Below are 21,415 nucleotides of genomic sequence, written 5' to 3'. Positions count from 1 at the left end.
AACGCATTTTTGCCCCCCCCCCAAAACGCCCCCCCCCCCCTCCAAAAAAAAAAAAAAAAACAACAGTAAAGGCTTGTATTTTTAATCCAAAAGAACGTAACAATAATAAAAACCTGAATTAAATCACATATACAATTCCATTCGAAGAAACGGAAAGTTCACAGGAATTAAATTTCATAAACATTGCGCATGCCACCTATACGGTATTTATCAATGGAGGTCTCTATAATAGCGATACGCGCATATCGTGGACATATTGCGCGAGAATGGGAAAGCGTGCCCGTTTTTTTGTTATAGGGGTGAGAAGACATGAGCCCCTGAACGCTGGCGTACTGATGGGGGGGGGGGGATGATGTATTTCTTATTCGAAACAATTGATTTACAAATGTTGATGTTGTGACATGATTTTCCGGCATTTTTTCTCCATTTCTTTTGTAAGTCATACCTTTTTATGCGTTTGTTGGAAAATAAGAAATTCCCAAATTACAGTCAGGCGAAATACGCTAATTTAGAAGCCTTTATGTCATGGTCTGCAAAGTGGCTGGGCTCGAGCCCCCCCCCCCCCCCTCCTTTTTGAAAAAGTATGTTAAAGAAAAAAAGAAAGAAAGACGGAGAAAAAAATAAGTGACCTGCCAATGTCACAAATAAGGTATAAAAAATGCTCATCTGACCGTAATTAAATGCTTAAAACCCCAGAGCTTACGGGGGCTCCGCCCCCGGACGCCACCAAGGGACCTAAGGCGGGCCCCTGGATGCTCATCTGACCGTAATTAAATACCTAAAACCCCTGAGCTTCCGGGGGCTCTGCCCCCTGGACCCCACCAAGGGCCCTAAGGCGGCCCCCTGGATGCTCATCTGACCTTAATTAAATACCTAAAACCTCTGAGCTTCCGGGGGCTCTGCCCCCTGGACCCCACCAAGGGCCCTAAGGCGGCCCCCTGGATGCTCATCTGACCTTAATTAAATACCTAAAACCTCTGAGCTTCCGGGGGCTCTGCCCCCTGGACCCCATCAAGGGCCCTAAGACGGCCCCTGGATGCTCATCTGACCGTAGTTAAATATCAAAACCTCTGAATTTCTGGGGGCTCTCCCCCCCCCCCCCTTGGAACACGTCAATTGCCTTACAGAGGGCCCCTGGATGCTCATCTAACCGTAAATAAATACCTAAAACCCCTGAGCTTCCGGGGGCTCAGCCCCTTGACCCCCTGCCGAGGCTCATTCCCTGGACCCCACGCCAATTTACGCTCTACCTGATCGATAATACTCCACTTTGAAAAACGTTCCGCGGGACCTGCATGTAACGTGTAAGACTGGTGGTGATGCAGATTTTTCGTGTGCCCCCCCCCCCCCCTTCCGAACTTTTTTTCTCATTACGTCACTGCCCCTGGAATGTGAGCCCCCTGGAATGTTTGCCCCCCCAGTCCCAAACTGCTTCCGGCGCGCCTGCCCCCCCCCCCCCCCCCCGAGTCGAAGACGAGGGCAATAATGATCTAACAGGCGCGGTCATTATTTCTGAAGTAGGCCTACCCGAAAGAAGCCCTGTCCTATACGAGGCATTTTTTAAAACAAATAATATACTTCGGTATCAAGCATGATTTTTACTTATCATGTATGACTGTTTTTACCAAACTCTTGTCCAGAGATGAAAATGTATGAACATGTAACTGTGACGTAAATTGTTACCGCGCGTGACACGTTAAAGATAATTCAGAGTTTTGGGAAATTTTGAAAATGGGATGGATAGTAATTTTTTGTATACATGTGGATGCCCCTGTGTATTTACTATAAGAACTAACAAATTTAGCCCCTAAAACACTTCTGCTTTCGAGCAGATTAATCAAAATTTTCCGGTACTCTGGTAAATAGCGCCTAAGGCCATTCCATGGTAGCTGCGACCATGCAAATCTCAGAATATGCAGTTCTGCTTTATAATTTCCAAACGGGAATAGCAAATCGGTCGATTGTAGTCAAGAGACATTGTTTTAAAGCTAAAGTAGTCAGTCTTGACAGGGAGCATAAAGAGTTATCATTACTTGGCTCGATTTCAACCGCGACAACGATCATTGAATATTACGCCTTTCGTAATCCTGTGCATTTTGACACAAAGATCATTTATATAAATACCATATGTTGTTGCTGAAATACAATTTAAGTGATTTAGGCAGAGGGATGCTACTATACAAGGTGAAACCCGGAATAGGGCAATATGGCAAATATTGCCCGCTCCGGTTTCATATCTGGAGCAGCGTGCAAAATACGATTTTTTATTTTGCCGCTAAAATGCCTTGTATGGGTAATAATAAACTATATTTAAGAGGTTATTCAATTTTTTAACTAATAAATACTGTGTTTACACAGTAACTCTGAGTCCTACATGTGCTTTCACACGAGGTTTACGTTGAGTATATGTATTTCAAATTGGCAACGCGAGAAGTAACCCCACCAATGTGCTTAACCACTATGCGCTTAGCAGTATGAACCGAGCCAAAAATGTGTTCGTCGATTCAGTTTCCTGCTGAAGTTAGCAACGACTAGTATTCGTATTAGCAATGTTGAATAGTCTTGATTTTCTTACTTTATTTTGATAGCTCTTCTTCACAACATTATTTGGTTATTCAAATAAATAACCAAAATACATGGGTACATGGGTGTCGATCCCGGGGGGGGGGGATATATCCCCCCCCCAATATTTCAGGTGGGGGGGGGGGTGACCTGTACAGTCACCCCCCCCTAATAATTCACCATAATTTTTTTTTTTTAATAGAAAAAAATGAATGATGAGAGCCCGATGAGAGTAGTTTCTGATTATTACTTGCAAGATGACCATCAATATACACATTTTGCTCTCTCATTTTCATAATACATACATAATTATATACGAAATAAATGAGACAACGGTGTATGGGGGGAAACTGATTTCAGACAAGGACACGATACAACGAATCGTCTTCCTTCTCTAATAATTCAATAAAATGGTAAAGCTTCAGCGCTTCGTGCGAGATGGGCGAAAATGAATATAGACAAGGATTAAGAGTAATAATTTATTAAACCGTCAAAGCTTCCGCGCTTCGCGCGGGAGGGTGGGGAGGGGGGGATTGCACTCAGACAAGGACACGATACAACGAATCGTCTTCTTTCTCTAATAATTTAATGAAACGTGAACGCTTCCGCGCTTCGCGCGAGATGGGCGAAAAATGAATTCAGACAAGGATTAAGAGTAATAATTTATTGAAATGCAAAGCTTCCACGCGGGGAAACTTAATTCAGACAAGGACACGATACAACGAATCGTCTTCTTTCTCTAATAATTTAATGAAACGTGAAAGCTTCCGCGCTTCGCGCGAGATGGGCGAAAATATAGACAAGGATTAAGAGTAATAATTTAATGAAACGTAAGGCTTCCGCGCTTCGCGCGAGATGGGCGAAATTGAATTCATACAAGGATTAAGAGTAATAATTATTTGAAACGTCAAAGCTTAACCCTCTTCGCGCGGGAGGGGGGGGGGGGAAACTGAATTCAGACAAGGATTAAGAGTCGAGAATGGTATACGGATCGTCTTCTTTCCCTAATAATTTAAGAAACGTCAAAGCTTCCGCGCTTCGCGCAGGTGGGGTGGGGAAACTGAATTCAAACAAGGATTAAGAGTCGAGAATGGTACATCGAATCGTCTTTTTCCTTTAATAATCTAATGAAACGTCAGAACTTCCGCGCTACGCGCGGAGGAAGGGGAATTTGATTCAAACAAGGGTTAAGAGTCGAGAACGTTCCAACGAATCGTCTTCTTTCTCTAATAATTTAATGAAGCGTCAAAGCTTCCACGCTTCGCGGGGGAATGGGGAAACTCCTCCCTACCTGCACCCAACCCCTATAGGGAGCGCGCTTTGCGTGCTCACTACCCCCCTAAAATGAAATCCTGGCTACGCGCTTGGGGATGGGTGCAACCTGCCACACGATTCTACCTCTCGGTTGCTTTGATCCATTGCCGAAAATATGTTGGCACCTTTCAAACCCCCAACCACGGATACAAATCGACACCCTTGCATGGGTAGGTCGTAGAAACGAAAAATAAAATATTATGATGGCGATTCTACTTTTATACAATGATATGAATACTTTATACTAATTTGGCTTGTAATGAGTGGATGAAGACAAATCAGAAAGGAACAAGAATGTTAAAAATTGGATGACGGCCCGTGTAGGCGTGCCTTGTAGCAGATTTATTTTACCTGAAACTCGAAGTTCACTAATGAAAAGAAAATAATACCTTAACAATTTGATGACGATGTGATTTTGGGGTATTCAGCGAAAAAAGCACGAGAAAAGAAAATTTGTTTTCTCAAAAATGTTATGATTTTGGTTCTTTTCGCATAGGCATATGCCCCCCCCCCCCCCCCCCACTGAGCGAATAATCGGCCGACTGTTTCGCCGCTAAATATTTTCTCACGAATTGGGGCCCCCTCCCCTGCCGCCAGCTCGGATCCGCCCCTGCCTTAGTGGTCCCATCTATCTATAATTAAAGTGTGTTAAAAAACCTGTCTGGAAAGGCCACCTTACTACATTGGCCATTTTTTCCCCTGGCATTGGCCCTTATAGACAGGTTCGGTTGTATATATGATGATAAGTTGATAAATGAAACGGATATCAACCCGGTGAGTGATCAAGTCTGCGCGATTAGGGCATGGATATCATTTGAGAAAAAGAAGGGAAGGAGGAGGGGTAAAATTTACAGGTGCCCCTCCCCGGTCTCAATACGGAATTATGGGAATTGATGGGAAGTAAGTAAGCCTACTCTTTACCGGACATGATGGTGCCCCTCCCATAATTACATCTTCTTCTTCTTTTTCTTTTTCTTTCCTTTTAAAGGAAATCTCTTCCCTCACCACCTCCCAGTTTCAAACTATATATTGTACCCAATGGCGTACTAATGGGGGGGGGGGGGGGGGGGCTTGGGGGCTGTGACCTCCCCCCCCCAAAAAAAAATCAGGTTGCTGGATGGCATGATTTTCCCCTGAACTTCCTGGAGCTCTGCCCCTTGGACCTCACTACTAGGACCCTAGGGCGAGACACTGGTGGCTTATCTGACCGTAATTAAATGCCTAAAACTCCTAAAGGTTCCAGGGGCTTTGCCCCCTGCCCCCACCTTCTTTTGAAGATAGCCCCCCCCCCTCTGCGCTCAAGGGGGGGGGGTGCAATTTTTCTAATTTTAGAGGACCCCCCCCCCCAAAAAAAAAAAAAATAAATAAATAAATAGTGCTCACTACCCCCCCTCCCCCCACTGAGCGAATTTTCAAATTTTTGGGAGCAAAAAAGAAAAAAGAAAAAAAAAATAGTGCTCACTACCCCCCCCCCCCCCACTGAGCAAAATATTGGCTCATATAATCGTAATTAATGCCACAAACCTATGAGCTTCTGGGGGCCCGCCCCTGGACCTCACTACAATTAGTGACCTGCCAGTGTCACAATTAAGCCCAAAATATGCTCATCAGTGCCACATAACCGCTTCGCCCCTGGACCCGGCATGCAAATTTACGATCCACTTCCTTCGTTCGCTTTGCTCTACCTGATCATGAATACTCAAGCCCCCCCCCCCCCCCCCCCACTTTGAAAAACGTTCGTCGGGGACTGCATGTTACATGTAAGAGTGGTGGTGATGCAGATGTTTTTTTCTGCCCCCTCCCCAAAACGTTTTAGCTCATTACGCCACTGCAGTTGTACCCACCGTTACATACGTCTCTTTCAAGACATAGATAAAGCTTTTAAATTGCCATTTAATGGAAGCAATTTTGTAAATTATTAGGACAACAGTAATATTGCTCAGTAAGCTAAGCAACGATAACAACAAATTAGGGGAAAATTACATTGCTGTGTTAGGATAAGTCTTCATATCAGACTAAATAAATTTATTCAGGACAAAGTAGCTGCTAACCTCAGCTTTTGCTTGCACAACATAACATCGCACGTGCGTCTTTACTACATGCGTTTTGCATCGAGTTGCTTTACGCGGTGGTACTGTGCACCGCATGCCCATTGGAAAAGCGAGTTGTAAGTAGGAGCGGTACACTCAAGTTATCACTCGCCGGAACTCTGGGCGTGGAAATTATACATTCGTGGTACTATTTCGCGTCCGGCTAACTCGCAAAGACACCTTCAATTGACAAAGGAACTACAAGTAAGTACGAACAAAACCTGATGTTTTATTTGAAATTTAGGTTTTAGAATGTGACATTAGACGTGTTAGAAATGTTTGCAGACCATCATCTTCATTCTTAATTCATCAAACAATGTCAACAAAATGAAGGCAGAATAGAGTGAATGTGAGTGACTGGTGAATGAAAGTTTGTAATGAACATGGGGTTATAGTCATGAGGTTTTAATTCTACATCTCGACCTAGATAATTTTAGCGAGATCTAATTGCTGGATAACCTAGACCTCTACATGTATTTAACAGTAATGCAACTAATAAACGTAATAAGAAATATAATAATTTTGTTAATACAATTTTTTTTGTACACGAATGGCTGATTTGTTTGTGCGTGATTACAAGTTCATGTCAAAAATACATTGCTCTTGCTATGACAATATATTTTTGTATCACACTCAAAGCCATCCAATATTATCTAGATCTAGGCCTAACTAAGTACTGGTTACAGACTAGATCTCTCGTATTTTGCTACACCATAAAATAGTAGACCAATGATGAATGAATGTAACTTCAAATTCAAGTTTTAATATTTTTTGTTTGCGTGTAGGCCGATGTTTTTTTTCTTTCTTGCGTTATTCATTAATAGGATCTAGTTGTTCAAGCCAATATTGACTTGAGCCTTGGCTTGAGCTCTGATGATTTAATTGTAACTACTCCTGCATTTTGTCTATTTTCTAGATCAAATGCCTTCAAAGGATTCTGAATTGTGCATCGATCAATTTTGTGTTTTCAGCAAAATGATTTAACAAATTTTTGTGGATATGAAATCTTTGTTGGTCATTTTCACTGAAACTGCAATTGTTCTAAAATGTATTGCTTGAAACTACATGTACATGTAGGTCAAGACTAAAAAATTTAATTCTTTATGTTTTTCTTCTCTCATTACTTTGTTATTTTCTAACATTGTCATCTTGGGATATTACATGTAAATGTAGTTTGGTCTGTCGTCATACAGCCCGACAGGGATATTCATGCTTCTCATTGTCTGAGAGTCCTGAAACTACATGTACATGTATTCCATTTCTAAATTTTGTGAGCCAGTGAAGTGAGCCACAGTCCTACTCCCCCCCCCCCCCCCCCCCCCCCAAAAAAAAACAAAAAAAAAAAAAAAATTCTTTAAAATGTTATTTTCTCTTTAAAGGTACTATGTCCCTGTTGCAGCCAACCTCAAATGCTGTAGAACTTTGCAGGAATTATGAATATGTCATGTTTGTCCTATCTGTGAAATCTAAATGTTAACAGTGTCCTAATATTCAAATTATGCAAGGAAACCCGTTTACTTGCTAGACTTCACCGTCAGACACTATTGAGTGACTGACTGGCTTTTTTTCTTCTTTGGTAATAACATACATGAAAAGAGTTGTAAAGGGTACATGAGCATTTGTCTACATCAATAACCCACTTCTTGTGATGGCCAAGATTAAACTGATTGAATCTTTGCGCAGCATAAAACGTATGGCCATTCGGTACAATTGTCTGAAAATCAAGACTATTACTTTTGGGCTCTATAGCCCTAAAGTTGATTTGACAACTAATAGTCGTTATTTTCCCATTTGAAGACATTTTCAAGCCCCACCTTTTTTTAGGGAAGTTCTAAATTAGTATTATCTTTCAAATGCAGTTGGAATTTAATTTTCTCATTTTTTGGGCCTGCAAATGGGACATAGTACCTTTAAAGTACCCAAACTACATGTACATGTAAGTGATACAATGCATATCAAATTATCAACAAAAAGTACACACATTAAAGGTACTATGTCCCTTTTGCAGGCCAAAAAAATGAAAAGGTTAAATTCCAATGGCATTTGAAAGATAATACCAATTTAGAACTCCCCTTAACAAAATGGGGCTTGAAAATGTCTTTACATGTAAGTGGGAAAATAACGACTATTACATGTAGTTGTCAAATCGACTTAGGAGCTATAGATCCAATAAGTAATAGTCTTGATTTTCAGACCATTGTACCGCATGGTCGTACGTTTTATGCTGCGCAAAGATTCAATCAGTTTAGTTTTGGCCATAACAAGAAGTGGGTTATTGATGTAGACAAATCCTTTACAGCTCATTTTATATTATGTTATTACCAAAGAAGAAGCAAAAGCCAGTCAGTCACTCAATACTGACAATAGTGTCTGACAGTGAAGTCTAGCAAGTAAACGGGTTTCCTTGCATAATTTGAATATTAGGACACTGCTAATGTTTAAATGTAACAGATAGGACCAGTGGCGGATCCAGGGGGGGGGGGGGGGGGGGGGGGGGGGGGTGCAAAAAACAAAAAATGTTCACTACTTCTTTTGGTCAACTGCACGTAAACGAAAGGACTTGATTAACGGTAGTCGGACGTCAGCTGCTTAATCTCTTCATGGTCAGCGTTCGCGAAACAGACCGAAGTTCTACTCACGCTTCCGTTTTGCGTATGTTGCACGCACGTGATTGCTACAGTCGCATCTTCCATTGTCGTATAATTACATGTATACCCAATTGGCCCAGAGTCGGGCCACGAGAAAGACACAGTCTTGTCAGGCTACACTCCCTTTAAGTTGACCATGAGATGGATTCCTTTCCCCATCCCTGAAGAAATAAAAGAGTCCTTTCTACATGTATAAATAAGATTCATTTGAAGCGAAATTGTGCGAGATTTACCGAGGCTATGCTTTTTTCTTCTATTTACAATTTAAATGTCAACTCCATAGAACACATCAGTGTCTAAATGTGAGAGAATAGAAAGATATTGATGTTCATGTACAGTGTACATGTTTACATTAAGATTATGAAGATTATCGTTATTATTACTACGTGTACATGTAGTTCTACCTCAGCAAGGTTTCTGGAGTACTACATGTAGTTTACATGGATGAGGAAGTGAATCGTCAAACTGAGCGTCGGTTCTTTCACTAGAGATTTCTTTTGGCGTTTCCCTCATTTATTTACGAAAATGAAGTATTTCCCCTCGCTTTGTCCCTCTTTCCTGACAAGAATTGCACCCAAGGCATATCTCTTGATGCATCTTTGATCCTAAAATCCTTTTCTTTTACTCTCTTCCTTCGTGAGGGGCCCTTGTCATCTTACTTTCTATCTTGAGTCATCCTTCAGAAAATAGTCATAATTTTTTTAATTTTCCTTCCAAATGGCAAACCACACAAATTTGAAATAATTACACTGTAGGGGGAAAATTGTGAAGTTTATACTTCAAGAACAATGTTGATATTAAGCTAATTGTCATTGAATTGCCTACATGAGAATCACAGGAATTCTGTTTTCACTGACCTACATGTACGTGTATATTAAAGTAAGTAATCATAGCACAAGATCAACAATATTCAAAAAAACAATTATAGACCATACAGTTTAATTGTACATGCACATATTTACTGTACAAGCATGTACAGTAAATGATTACAAAATGACAAATAGTACAATAAAAGTACTAAAGTTCCTTTAAAAAACTCTTTATAAATGGCTGATGATGAATTGACCGACAACTCTTTATTAAGCTCTGAACTATATGTACATGTCACTCAATACATTTAAGAAACGTCACAAAGTACTTCCTGTAGAGTACTTACCACACCTGTGTCAGCTACTGTCCATGTACCGGTAAGTAAGACAAAGAGATAGGCAGAAAATGATTTCTCTCTCTTCATACAGAAGACTAGAAGAGTATGGCTTTTCTTTAGGGCTGTTTAGGCAAGACTAATTGCAATGCCGTTTGGGTTACCATCTTTCTGTTCTTTTTGTTGTTTTGGCAGTGTGGTTATTCTTCCATCCTGGCTCAAAGCAGAGTTGACTTTAGAGTTTGTTCTTGTTTCGTTGAGTAGTGTTTGATTTGTTGATGTCAGGACTTCTACAATGGTGTATTTTGTTCCTTTGAGTTTTTGACTGTTCTTGATTGTTTCATCATGTTTCATTAGGATTTGAACGTGAAGATGAAACCGCAAGGTTTGTCTTACATAATCTCACAAGGTTATCTTTCTTTAGACCTACTCAGGCCTGATAAAAACCTGATTTAAATCGGTTTTCTGATTTTTTAAAAAAAATTCCCAATTTTTTTTTTTTTTACCAATTTTTTTTCTTCTTCCCTATTTTATCCTGATTTTCCCGATTTCCCTCTTATTTTCTCAATTCTTCCCTATTTTGCCCTATTTTGCCCTATTTTTCCCCCAATTTTGTCCCAATTTTCTTACTCGAAAGGGGGAATGTTGTTAGATGCATTTTCCCCCGCAAATCCTCTTTTTTTTTTTACTCAAGGGGGGCGTGGTTAAGGGGAAAACGAAAAACCTATTTTTTTTTTAGTGCTCACTATCACCCCTGCTACAATGTACATGTACCCTGTGGCTTCTATCGATGTGCTTTGAAGACAAATTGACTTTCAAATTTGTTTTTTGCGACTTCAAGTATTACGTGTATGTTGCATATGTTTCATTTGTTTAAGAAATAGAAGAAGGAATAAAAAGAGGAAAAGCAGAAGATGGAGAATTGTATAGATCAAAAGAAGCTTTAATAGGAGATTGCAAATTAGGAAGATGGTAAAAAAGAAGAGTAAAAAAAATGAGAGAATGACACAGAAAAAACAGAAGGAAATCAGAAGGAACAAAGAAGGAAAAAGGAAGAAAATTAAATGAAAAGACAACAAAATGGAAGGAGAAGAAGATAAAAGAAAAATATGCTTCAGAATGAGAACGTACATGTAAGCCAAGAAGGTATCATCATTACAGAAGAAAATAGCAGAGAAGCCAAGAAAGAGAATATCGATAATAAGAAGGAAATAGACAAATTACCTGACTGCTCACAAATAACTCTGAACATTTGCTTGTGAATTGGTGTGAACAGGTGCACAGACTAGAGATATCTCGGTTCTAATTTGTTGCAGTCTACATGTAGTATCATGACCTGGTAATGATAGCTGGCTGATAAGAGTTTAAAGTGTAATCAGCCGTGTGAAGAGATATCCAGATGTGTTAGATATGGGACAATTAAGAATTATTACAGTCATCAAACACCTTGGTACATCAAGTTCAGATGGATTTTTTTTTTAAATTAGAGAACATAAACCCAGATGTCAACGTTTAAAGGTAAAGACCAGTATTGGAAACGCCCCAATTTAAAAAAATGAAATGGAAGCTCTTATTACCAATCATGTGAAAGAATATGTTTTGGCTAATTAATACATGATGATACAAATTTTGCCGGGAAACCGCCTATTAATTGATACATTTGGTAAATTAGTTTATCTATTGGTGTGTGAGAGATAAACGCACGTGTCGCGCATGTGTGCCTAGTCCCATACATGTACATCTTTCTGTGTACAGTGCTTGTAACTTTACGAAGACTGGGCCAAATTTCTTATCATTTTGGATGATTCCAGAACCTTGCAGTACACACCAATACTTATATTTCTAGATGATCAACCTTTTCTGATCGATTCCACAACGTTTTTTTCACAATGCAATCGCATGACCATAACTGGTCTTTATCTTTAAAGGATGATTTGAAATCATCAGTATCACTATCAACTTTTTTTATGGCAGTTTTTATCTTCTCGCTGGCTTGTTTACTCTGCAAGCAAAACAATCAGTTTTTCTTATATTCCAGTGTTTTGCGGGAAGTTGCTATTATAAGTTTGCTAGGCATTCTTGTTGAATTCTTGATGAAAAACAAAACAGCATTATTCAGAGAAATTTGCATTTTAAGGAAGAGAAAATAGTTTGAAAGAGTATTTAAATAGTATTAATTATCATAGACGAGAGGGAAAAACAATATCAGATGCTTATTTTCATAATTTCCTGCCTAACAACACAAGTGTAGGCCAGAGTTTTCATTTGGTCATTTTAGATGTGTTTAAGGTTTTTTATAACTACCTGTACATGTAAGAAATACCAGCTACTTTCACGGTACATGTATTGAAAAGCCTTAGAAAACTTGCCCCGTTATATATTTTGATTTTTTTTCTTTCTGCATCACATCATTGGTACAAACATCGAGCACAACGTAGAGAAGTATTGTGAGCCTGTAGATAATGCATGATCATTTCTCGTCAATCTATCGGAAGAATTCTCAGAAATTCATGAGACCTTGCACGGACTCCAAGTGCACACTGCACAGGTTGAAGTGGTATTCTCAATCGAAGAAGAGTGCAGAGCAAATTGAGCGCGTTTGAAATTCAAATTAGGCCTGTTTTCATCAGCTCAAGAAAGCCATATATCCTGCTATTTGAACTATCCCGATCGCCAATTATCAAGTTAATTTGCTTCTTCATCAGCCTGAAGTTGCAATTAGCAGGATATTTGGTTGAGATAATCAACCCAAGATATCTTGGGCTAGTTTGCAAAATATTCCGCTACTTGTCTGGTGCGTCTTAACCAGCCCGAAGATTCGCACTACATGTATGCACGAACGCTGAGCAAAATATCTTGAGCCAACTTCTTGAGCCAACTTCTTGAGCTCGAGTTTCAAGTCTCTAGCTGATGAAGACGTGATTTGTAACTTCAGGATTATTTCCCAAATCAGGAATAGCGGGCTATTTGGCAATCTTGAGCTGATGAAGACAGGCCTATTGAGTTGGATGAAAGTAGGGCAGCTCTTGACCTTTTCTGACCAGTTCTAGAAGTGTTTTCCCTGATTCATCTTCTAATCCTTGTAAATAATACAAGGCTACCTGGGAATTTGCACTTTGAAACGGCCGATTGTGGAGAGTTCTTGTCAATATCATCCCCCCTTCCTCCAAAGAAGAAATGCAGAGCTGCAACTGAATATTCTGGTACATGCGGGCCCTACCAGTATTAAAGTTTAATGAATGTGCATGATCTACCAATGTGCTTGCACAGAAGTGGACAGGTGGGTTCCCTTGGCTGTGAATTCAAATTTTGTTTTGCCAAGTGTGGAGAGGGTAAAATTGTACCCACTATTCCTGCTTTAAGCATCCCCCCAAAAATTAAATGAATTAAATGTACAGCACTTCACAAAATCAGAATATCATTTTGTCAAACCATTTTCTATGAGTGGGGCAAATTATCTTGGGCTGGAACCTGTGTACATGTACATGTAGGCTCAGTCGAAACATCCAAGGACATTTAATTTTAAAGCAAGTGCGTAGGATGCTAAATGTAGTCACTATTTTATAAGCTAGATGCGTAATAATCTAATCCTAAACTTCCTGTCCAAGATGCCCTTCTGGTTAAGTCCTCATGTCCAAAGTCATCGAACTAAATGTTCATGTATTAATAATCATCTCTAGACCCCTCCCAGACTGCTTATGCCCAGCGCTTACTGTACATTACGGGATCCTTCTGCGATCTAACTTTTCGAAGAACTGTCAATTCAGGGATGCCAGTTTTCAGGCAAAAGCCTGAATTCATGCCCTGGCGATTTATTTTCAGGCCATAGTTTAGGCGTTTTTTTTTACAAAATAGCTCATTCTGGGTGATTTTCAGGCCCTCTGACCGATTCTAACTGGCATCCCTGTCAATTATAGTAGATATGGAAAATCTAAACATTATTAAACAAACATCTTCTCGATTAAGATTCTGAATGTCAATGCTAAGATCAATGTCAACTAGAAAGTTTGTGCATGTCATACCTTCTTAGTTCTAGTCAGAACAAAAGCCAAATCGGCTTTAAAATCACAGACAATCACTTTACTAGTCCGCTGGTCTGACATTTGATATGGCTTTTCCTTCTCCAAGGAAGCTTGAAGCTTGAAGTATGACTTTTCTATCCTCGATCATGAAGATTTTTAAATTTTGAATGTTCATATTAAATGCTGTTACAAATTCTTCCGAAATTGGATCACAGTCAGTTGGCTTTAATATTTGAAATTGCTACAGATTACAGCAGTTAAGAAAGTATGGCAATACATAACGATTCAAATACAATACTTAATTGAAATCAGAAAACAACAAACAAAATTAAGATTAAATGAGAAAGTATAACGTGATAAAAAACTGTCAGAACTAATGGCAAAGTAGCCAGGTGTTAGACTTTCTTTTTGCCTCCCCCCACCTTTTATTTGATTAATTCTCCAGAATGGTAAATGTGTATCTGTCTAGCCTACATTTCAAACCACAAAATCTGCAATAGTTTCCTCCCTAATTTGGTTGTCTGCATTAGATGCTTTGCATTCCCATGGCTATTGACACCAGTACAGTACGTTATTTCATTAGATGTTAATCAGATGTGAAGTGTGAGGTCGTTGATTGATTGAAATTTCCCATTTAAATTGCAAACGCTTGTCAAAATTCATCATGTGAATTGAATTAGCATTAAAAAACAAACACTGGATCATCATAAAGTCAATTAATAATCTCGCGCAAACAAACATCGCGATAAATCATCTGGAAGCAGACTGTATTAGGAAGAGAGGATCAATTGGACAGCTCGCAGAGGAAGACAGGATAATCAATTTGACACTAGAGAGATTTATTTAATGAACTCTGTTTCCTCTTGTTTAAATACCTGAATTGACTTCTGTCTGTCTGTCTGTCTCCAAGTAAAGTGTGAACTATTTCTCTCTTTCTCAAGGATTCTCAATACCCAGCGTTACATGTCCAAATGTATACTGAGGCTATTCCAGGACTCCAGGCGACATGTATTTTGTCCCGTATGTATGTAACCAGTAAAAACTCAGATTTTAGTGATGCCCTTTCTGATCTTTGTTTTAAAAGAAATCCAACCTTGATAGCAAACTACTCTAGAGGAATACAGAAAAATCAGAGAAGCAGACTGGTGAAAGTTTAAATGAAATCGACAAAAAAATGTTTGATCAAGGGTAATATTTAAAGTAATTATTACTCTTCTGAATACACCTGATAACTAACATACCGGTACTGTTTTCAATGTTATGCATACTCTTTATTAAGGTTGTTCTTGACCACCAAAAATAATGGCTTGCCTTACATATCAACCACAAATAATGTTTGCAGGCTTGATTCCAAGTTTGTAAATGTACTGTAGTTTGAGGTTAATGGATACAGTGTACCTTGCCACTAGGTCCCTAGTAAAGAAGAAACATCCATAAAATTGAATATGGCAGGAAAAGGTTTACATGTATGTCATACCTTTAACATTGCTCAGTTGTGATGTATCTCTTGACCTTTACGCACATACTTGTGAGAAAGGCATGCCGACCTGAATAATAAATACTCAGACAAGCAATACTCATCAATGTATGCCTGTGTCAAATAAATGATTCTTGGAATTCGATCACCAAGATTTCATTAGAGCGAGTGCCTGCCGACAAAGTTCTTCACTTTGGTAGCAGTCCTGAAGAGAGGGATCCCTCAAAACATGATGAAGTGCACTCTGGTAAAAAAACTTGTATTCTTTCCCCAAAGTGGGATTTTAGAATTGTCTCTCATTTTTGTATTTTGCTTCCAATTAAGCTCTCCTACATTCTTGTTCTGTGCCTATTTCTATCTTATCTTCCTTTCTCTTTTTTCCTTCTATTTTCTCTTACATTTTCCTTCTCTTTTTTCTAACTCTTACTCTCTCTCTCCCTCTTTTTTTCTTTCTTTCTCTCTCTCTCTCTCTCTCTCTATCTCTCTATTTCTCTTTATTTCTCTCTCCTTTTATCTCTAGCTTCATCCTATTCATCTTGTTTTTGTAGATCTCTCTCTCTCTTTCTCTCTCTCTTTCATGTGCAGTATGTACCTCATTTTGTTGTCTGAGGGGAGAATGAGTTTCCTTTTTCCATACATTGTTCATGTATGTCGCTTGAGGGTCCCATTATAAGAGCATCGCCATCTAAATGTGAAAGGTCTTGCACTGTGAAGAAAGTGTGAATCCCTGTTTCAGGCCTACATGCACTGTATGAAGGTTCAAGGGCCCCTGTACTGTAATGATCATTTTAATGCAATGACTGCATCGTATGTGCCTCTATTATCAGTATGGGGTCACACCTGCGGGTGTGCCCTGAACAGTTCCTTCAGTGGGTCCAGTCTAAAAACAGAGTTACACTTCCTATAAAAAGAAACATGGACAAAGTTTATCAATCATCAATGCAATTACTTCTCTCCATTGAAATATGAATTATGTTTATGACTTATGATGTCTATGCTATTTTTGGTTTTGGTATATTTTGAAACCACAGTGGATATGTATATGTACCCTGGTTATCATCTGGTGTTTGTATGATTTTACCGTTTGAAATATTGGATTTTTTTTTTTTTTTTAACAATTTGCTCGTAAAATGTGAACAATTCAGCCAATTGCTGCTAATCATGTTTTGTATTAATACCAAGAAGAAATAATTACATTTCAAATAAAGAAAAGAAAAAAAGAAAGAGCACTTTATGGTTTAAATTGTTAATGTAATAATTATTAAAATTGGTTGATGATGTCTGTGAGTCCACGACACATAAGTTTTATGAAATGTTGATAATAAAGTGAGAATTTACCGCGATTGACGATTCTCAAGCTATTCATGTTAATGCCTGTCTTTTATTTTATATAAAAGAATCAAATATAATTCAATGAAGAAGAATCATGTTGTCCCTTTTCACCCACTGACTACTGTATTCTTGAATTCCTGTAGGCTTTGATACAACAGTCATCCAGTTCCCAGGCCTGATAAAAACCTGATTTAAATCAGTTTCCCGATTTTTTTCCCGATTTTTTTTTACTTCCCGATTTAAAAAAAAAAAAAAAAATATATAAATCCTGATTTGTTTTAATTAATTTATTTGTTTTACCTTTTTTTTTTTTCTTCCCTATTTTATCCTGATTTTCTCTATTCTTCCCTATTTTGCCCTATTTTCCCCCCAATTTTGTCCCCCAATTTTGTCCAAATTTTCTTACTTGAAAGGGGGGAATGTTATTAGATGCCATTTTTCCCCCTTGAATCCTTTTTTTTTTTTACTCAAGGGGGCGTAATTGAGGGAAAACAAAAAATCTATTTTTTTTTTAATGCTAACTATCACCCCTGAGTTCCAGTATTCAATTGGTTCACAGCATAGGATGTCAATCTCAAGGGAAAACGTCATCATACCTGTAGCAATGTACATGTATCCGCTTTAACTGCATAGACTGTTTTTGGAAAGAGAGTGAGAGGAACGATATGAAATAGTTGAAAAAGAATCTTGAGATTGTGTGCCCCAGGTACTGTAGTTGACACTTTAATAAGACGTGACATTGTTATATGTGAAAAGGAAATGGACTAATTCAAGCATTATGGCAAACCTCTTTTGACTTCTCGCTGTTCATTGTCCCCATGTACAAACCATATCACTTTTTAGGACACAATCGATATCTTGACACCAGGTTTTAGGGCTTCTAAAGTCAACTTATGGAATGAGAGAAAATGTGGTGACTCGACCAGCTTTCAAGCTTGCATCATTTTTTATTATTTATTTTTTTAAATATAATTTTTTTGTTTGTTTTTTTGTTGGGGGGGGGGTGGGTTGATCATTGTGATGCAATATAGCAATACAAAGAACCGATGTACAGCATGTAAATTTGATGATAGAATTAACTGCATTCTATAAGAATTACCAGACTGGTCAAGAACATGGCAAGTATTTTTAGAGGAATGTAGGCAGACCAGGGCCCCATAACACAGAGCTTAGCAATTGATGAGATTGATTGCATTGATTACTACAGTATGCACTCAAAATCAATTGTACAATGAAGTGCTAATCATTGTGTAATGGTAATGCCTACCTGCCAACCCTTCCAAATAATCCGGAACATTCTGTTTTTCTGGATTTTTAGGACCCCAAAATCCGGAATATTCTGTTTTTTCAAAATTTCAATGTTTTTTTGTGTGTGTGTGTGTGTGTTGCTTAAGCCAAATTAAGCTTGTTTTATCATATGCCACGATGTGAAAGTTCACGTATTGCTTGCGTTGAAGGGCTGCATGATTGAGCAGCGAATTTGTATTCGCTTTTTTGCACAGATTTACCGCGTACTGCCAGTTACACTGCCGCTGCGTGTGCGAACGCTAAAAGGGTACAGATTTCTTATTTTCAAAGACATACCGCGCTAAAAATTCTTAATTCTCATTTTCAAATGTTGGCAGGTATGGTAATGGGGCCCCGACCAAGATTTTAGGCTGTGAGCTACAGAACAATCTAATATCTTCTTGAAGCATGCAAATTGTAAGATTCCAGATTAAACAACGGAAGGAATTGTTCTTTGTTTCCTTGGCAACTTTATCATTTCTCTGTATTTCATTGCTCTTGCAGATCTCGACTGACTGACTGGATGTTACACCCTTTCACATAATGGAACCTTAAATACCAGTAACGTAGCAACCAGCATCACTATAATCCCAATCCAAGATGGAGGACGTTGCCATGGATCTGGAGGGAGTGACCGTAGGAGGGACTATCCTCAAGCAGAAAGTAGCAGTGTGTATGACCCGAAGCGACAGCATGTCCATTGGATCCTTTGGGTCAGACATTGCCTCAGGGGGTTCCGAAGAGATGGACACTGAGGATTCCGAGAAGGATCCAAAGGAGGGGTTCCTCCAGAGCGAAAGAAGCAGATTCTCGTCGGCGTCGAAGGAGAGGCAACAGGAAGGTCTCGATAACCTGACGTTGCCGTTGGACAACCAGAGAGACGGAAAGTACGATTTGGAGAGAATAACAGGTGATGCGACCTCACCAGTCATTGAAAATAAACTCTCGGACGACGTAAGTGGCTATTATGCCATGAGAACAAGTCTGCTGTCACAGTCCGCGGTGATTCTAGAAAATGGAGGAGCTGTTGGGAAGACGAGCAGCGGAAGGTACGAGGATGCCAATTGTAACATTGGGGCACGGGACTCCGGAACTAGGTCCAGCTGTGTAGCCAGGAAGAGCAGTAAGGCTTTCCATACAGGCTACAGCTCCGACTCTGAATCAGAAACAGAAGGGTTGAGTTGTAGCATGCAGTCAACGGACGAGAAACATGACAATAACTGTTCTAATTCGAAACAGGAATCTGAAGTTTTAAGTGCAGCTGAAATTAAAGTGAAAAGTGAACCTGGGACAGATTGTGGAGAACTCAAAACGGATCAAAACAAGGAACATGAGAGGAAGGATTTCACAAGTTCAAGGGAAGTTGAGACCGAGTCGAGACCAGAGGGGGTCTGTGTCAGTGAATGTGAAGATCCACTGAGAAAGGTTTCGGTGGACATCGAAGACGGCAGCGCCAGTGACTCGATGGCTGAGATCGAGAAGTCGGGTCTGGAAGCCAAGCTTGCGCGTGTTTCCAAACGTCGCATCTACTCGCGAGCCAGGGACCTGGCCCAGGCCTCGGACTCCAGCAGTGAGAGTGATTCAGAGAGCGAGAGTGAGGAAGAGGAAGAGAAGGAGATGATCTTCGAGGATCTCCACAGTGCCAAGGTGCTGTTCAACGCGGCCCAGCCGGACTCTGAGAAACTAATAGAGCGTGAGGCATTGAAGATGGCCTGTGTAGATGATCTTTTGAGTGACTGTGTCTCAAGCGACGACTCTAGCGAAGATTCCAGTGACGACTCCAGCGATTCTAGCTCTGAGTCCGAGAGCTCGGAATCCGAATTATCGAGGTAAATAAAAGTGGACCGGTTTTTATTCATCTATTCAAATTTTAACTTTAATGTAACAAAACTCCCCTTTTTTACCTGAAGGTTCATCTGTGGCTTGTCCAGCATGGTAAGGAATTTTAAGATGAAAAGTAGCATTCCCATCACTTCAATCAGGTTGGGATTTATTGGAATTTAAAATGTAAATTGCATGTACAGGGGAGTGTTTCACATAGACTAAGATCGACTTTAGGTTGGACTTGAATTAAGGCAGGCAGTTCATGCCACTAGTTCCTCTCACTATTGTGATCTTTAGACCATGATTTGTATGTCCCTTGAAAGACGAATGCCATTAATTGGTGAGAGAAAACAGTGGCATTAACAGCCTTCCATAGTTAAGTCCATCTTGATCTTAGTCTTTGTGAAACTGGCCCCTGGTGTAGTTTTGAAATCTACAAGTAGCTCTCTCAATGTTTTTTTCCCCTAAAGATTATAATTTATTCTGTTTCAGTGCAAATGAATTAGAAATTCAAAACACAAACAGTGCTGTACACTGTACATCTACATGTATGTACCTGTACACGTGCTACCCAAATTCCAACCATGATATCTTTGACCTTGTGTGAGTTTGTGTTCAAGAGCGTTGTCATTGTTATAAACAAAAGTTTACAAAACATTCACACTATATTGGCTTGCATTCCATGAATTGAAAGGTCCAGGGGTTTACCTGAGGTTTACCTTAGTATTGCCAAGCTGTCACCGTGTTCATACTGAGCATAATTGGGAAATTGCAGGTGGAGAATGTGTTTGCTTTCTCAAGAACTTAAGAGTATGGCTTCCAAACAAGATACATACAGTACATGAGTAGAATCCCTTTCCAAATTTGCAACCGCTCTGTTAAAGTTATCAGCCCCCTAAAATATGAATACTGTTGTTCTCTTCCAATTCTTTGGGGCTTTATAAATTTCCTGTCAGATAAATTCTCATTCTCCGTCAAAACTTGGTTGCTAGGTGACACCAACGAGAGGAAGGAAACGAAATATTGAAGCGAAAGTATTTGAGGTGATGAGAAGTTATGGCTCTCTGCCAGTACCAGCGGTAGGTCCTTTGCAAACAATGTTGGCTCAACTCCATCCTTTTCTGTTAGATCTTTGTGATTCTTTTGTCATAATCAAATGATTTTAAAGAAAATCCTTTTTGTGAATGTTTTGTTTTTAGAACTAACAAACATAAACAACTCATTTAAGACTTGTTTGAAAGGATTTTAGGCATTACCCACTACCGGTAACTGTAATGCTGACACATCAAATTTTTCATTGCACGTATGTGAACTTAACATTGTTTAGAGCCGTATCAAAGGTCTATTAAAGAAAACCAAAACCTTTATACTAAGTTACTTTTATTGTAAAGTTTAAGATATTTGAAAAATATCAGTGAAAATTTGAACAAAATCGGGCAAGGACTAAGGAAGTAAGAGTGTGTGTGTGTGTGTATTGGGTTTTTACAGACGTGTATCAATCAGATATGATTATTTACGTCTGGGACCGACCTTTAAACGTCACCATCCGAAAGACGTGACTCAGTTTCGAACCTGCGTCCTCGGCTGAATCAGTTTGTAACTTCCACTTTTTAGCTGGATTACAGGCGCACGCCACAACGCCTAAGAGCTTTTTGAAATGACTAGTCACTAGAGGGCGGTATTCAATTTGATGACATCATCTGTGGACAACTCTC

General features: G+C 39.3%; 1 protein-coding gene across 1 annotated transcript in view; it reads left to right on the top strand.

Annotated features, from left to right (window-relative positions):
- Positions 1–5,930: 5,930 nt before the first annotated feature.
- The window catches only part of LOC105441791 (bromodomain-containing protein 4-like), a 30,056-nt gene continuing 14,571 nt past the window's right edge, over positions 5,931–21,415 (top strand). Inside the window, exons 1-2 of the mRNA XM_030979552.1 lie at positions 5,931–6,170; positions 18,381–19,705. Coding sequence (XP_030835412.1) covers positions 18,477–19,705 — 1,229 coding nt within the window. The 5' untranslated portion in view covers positions 5,931–6,170; positions 18,381–18,476. The remainder of the gene's footprint in view (positions 6,171–18,380; positions 19,706–21,415) is intronic.

Source organism: Strongylocentrotus purpuratus, unplaced genomic scaffold (genome assembly GCF_000002235.5).
Source record: "Strongylocentrotus purpuratus isolate Spur 01 unplaced genomic scaffold, Spur_5.0 spur5_scaffold_10, whole genome shotgun sequence".
NCBI classification, from domain to species: Eukaryota; Metazoa; Echinodermata; class Echinoidea; order Camarodonta; family Strongylocentrotidae; genus Strongylocentrotus; species Strongylocentrotus purpuratus.
This window is presented reverse-complemented; position numbering and strand designations above follow the sequence as displayed.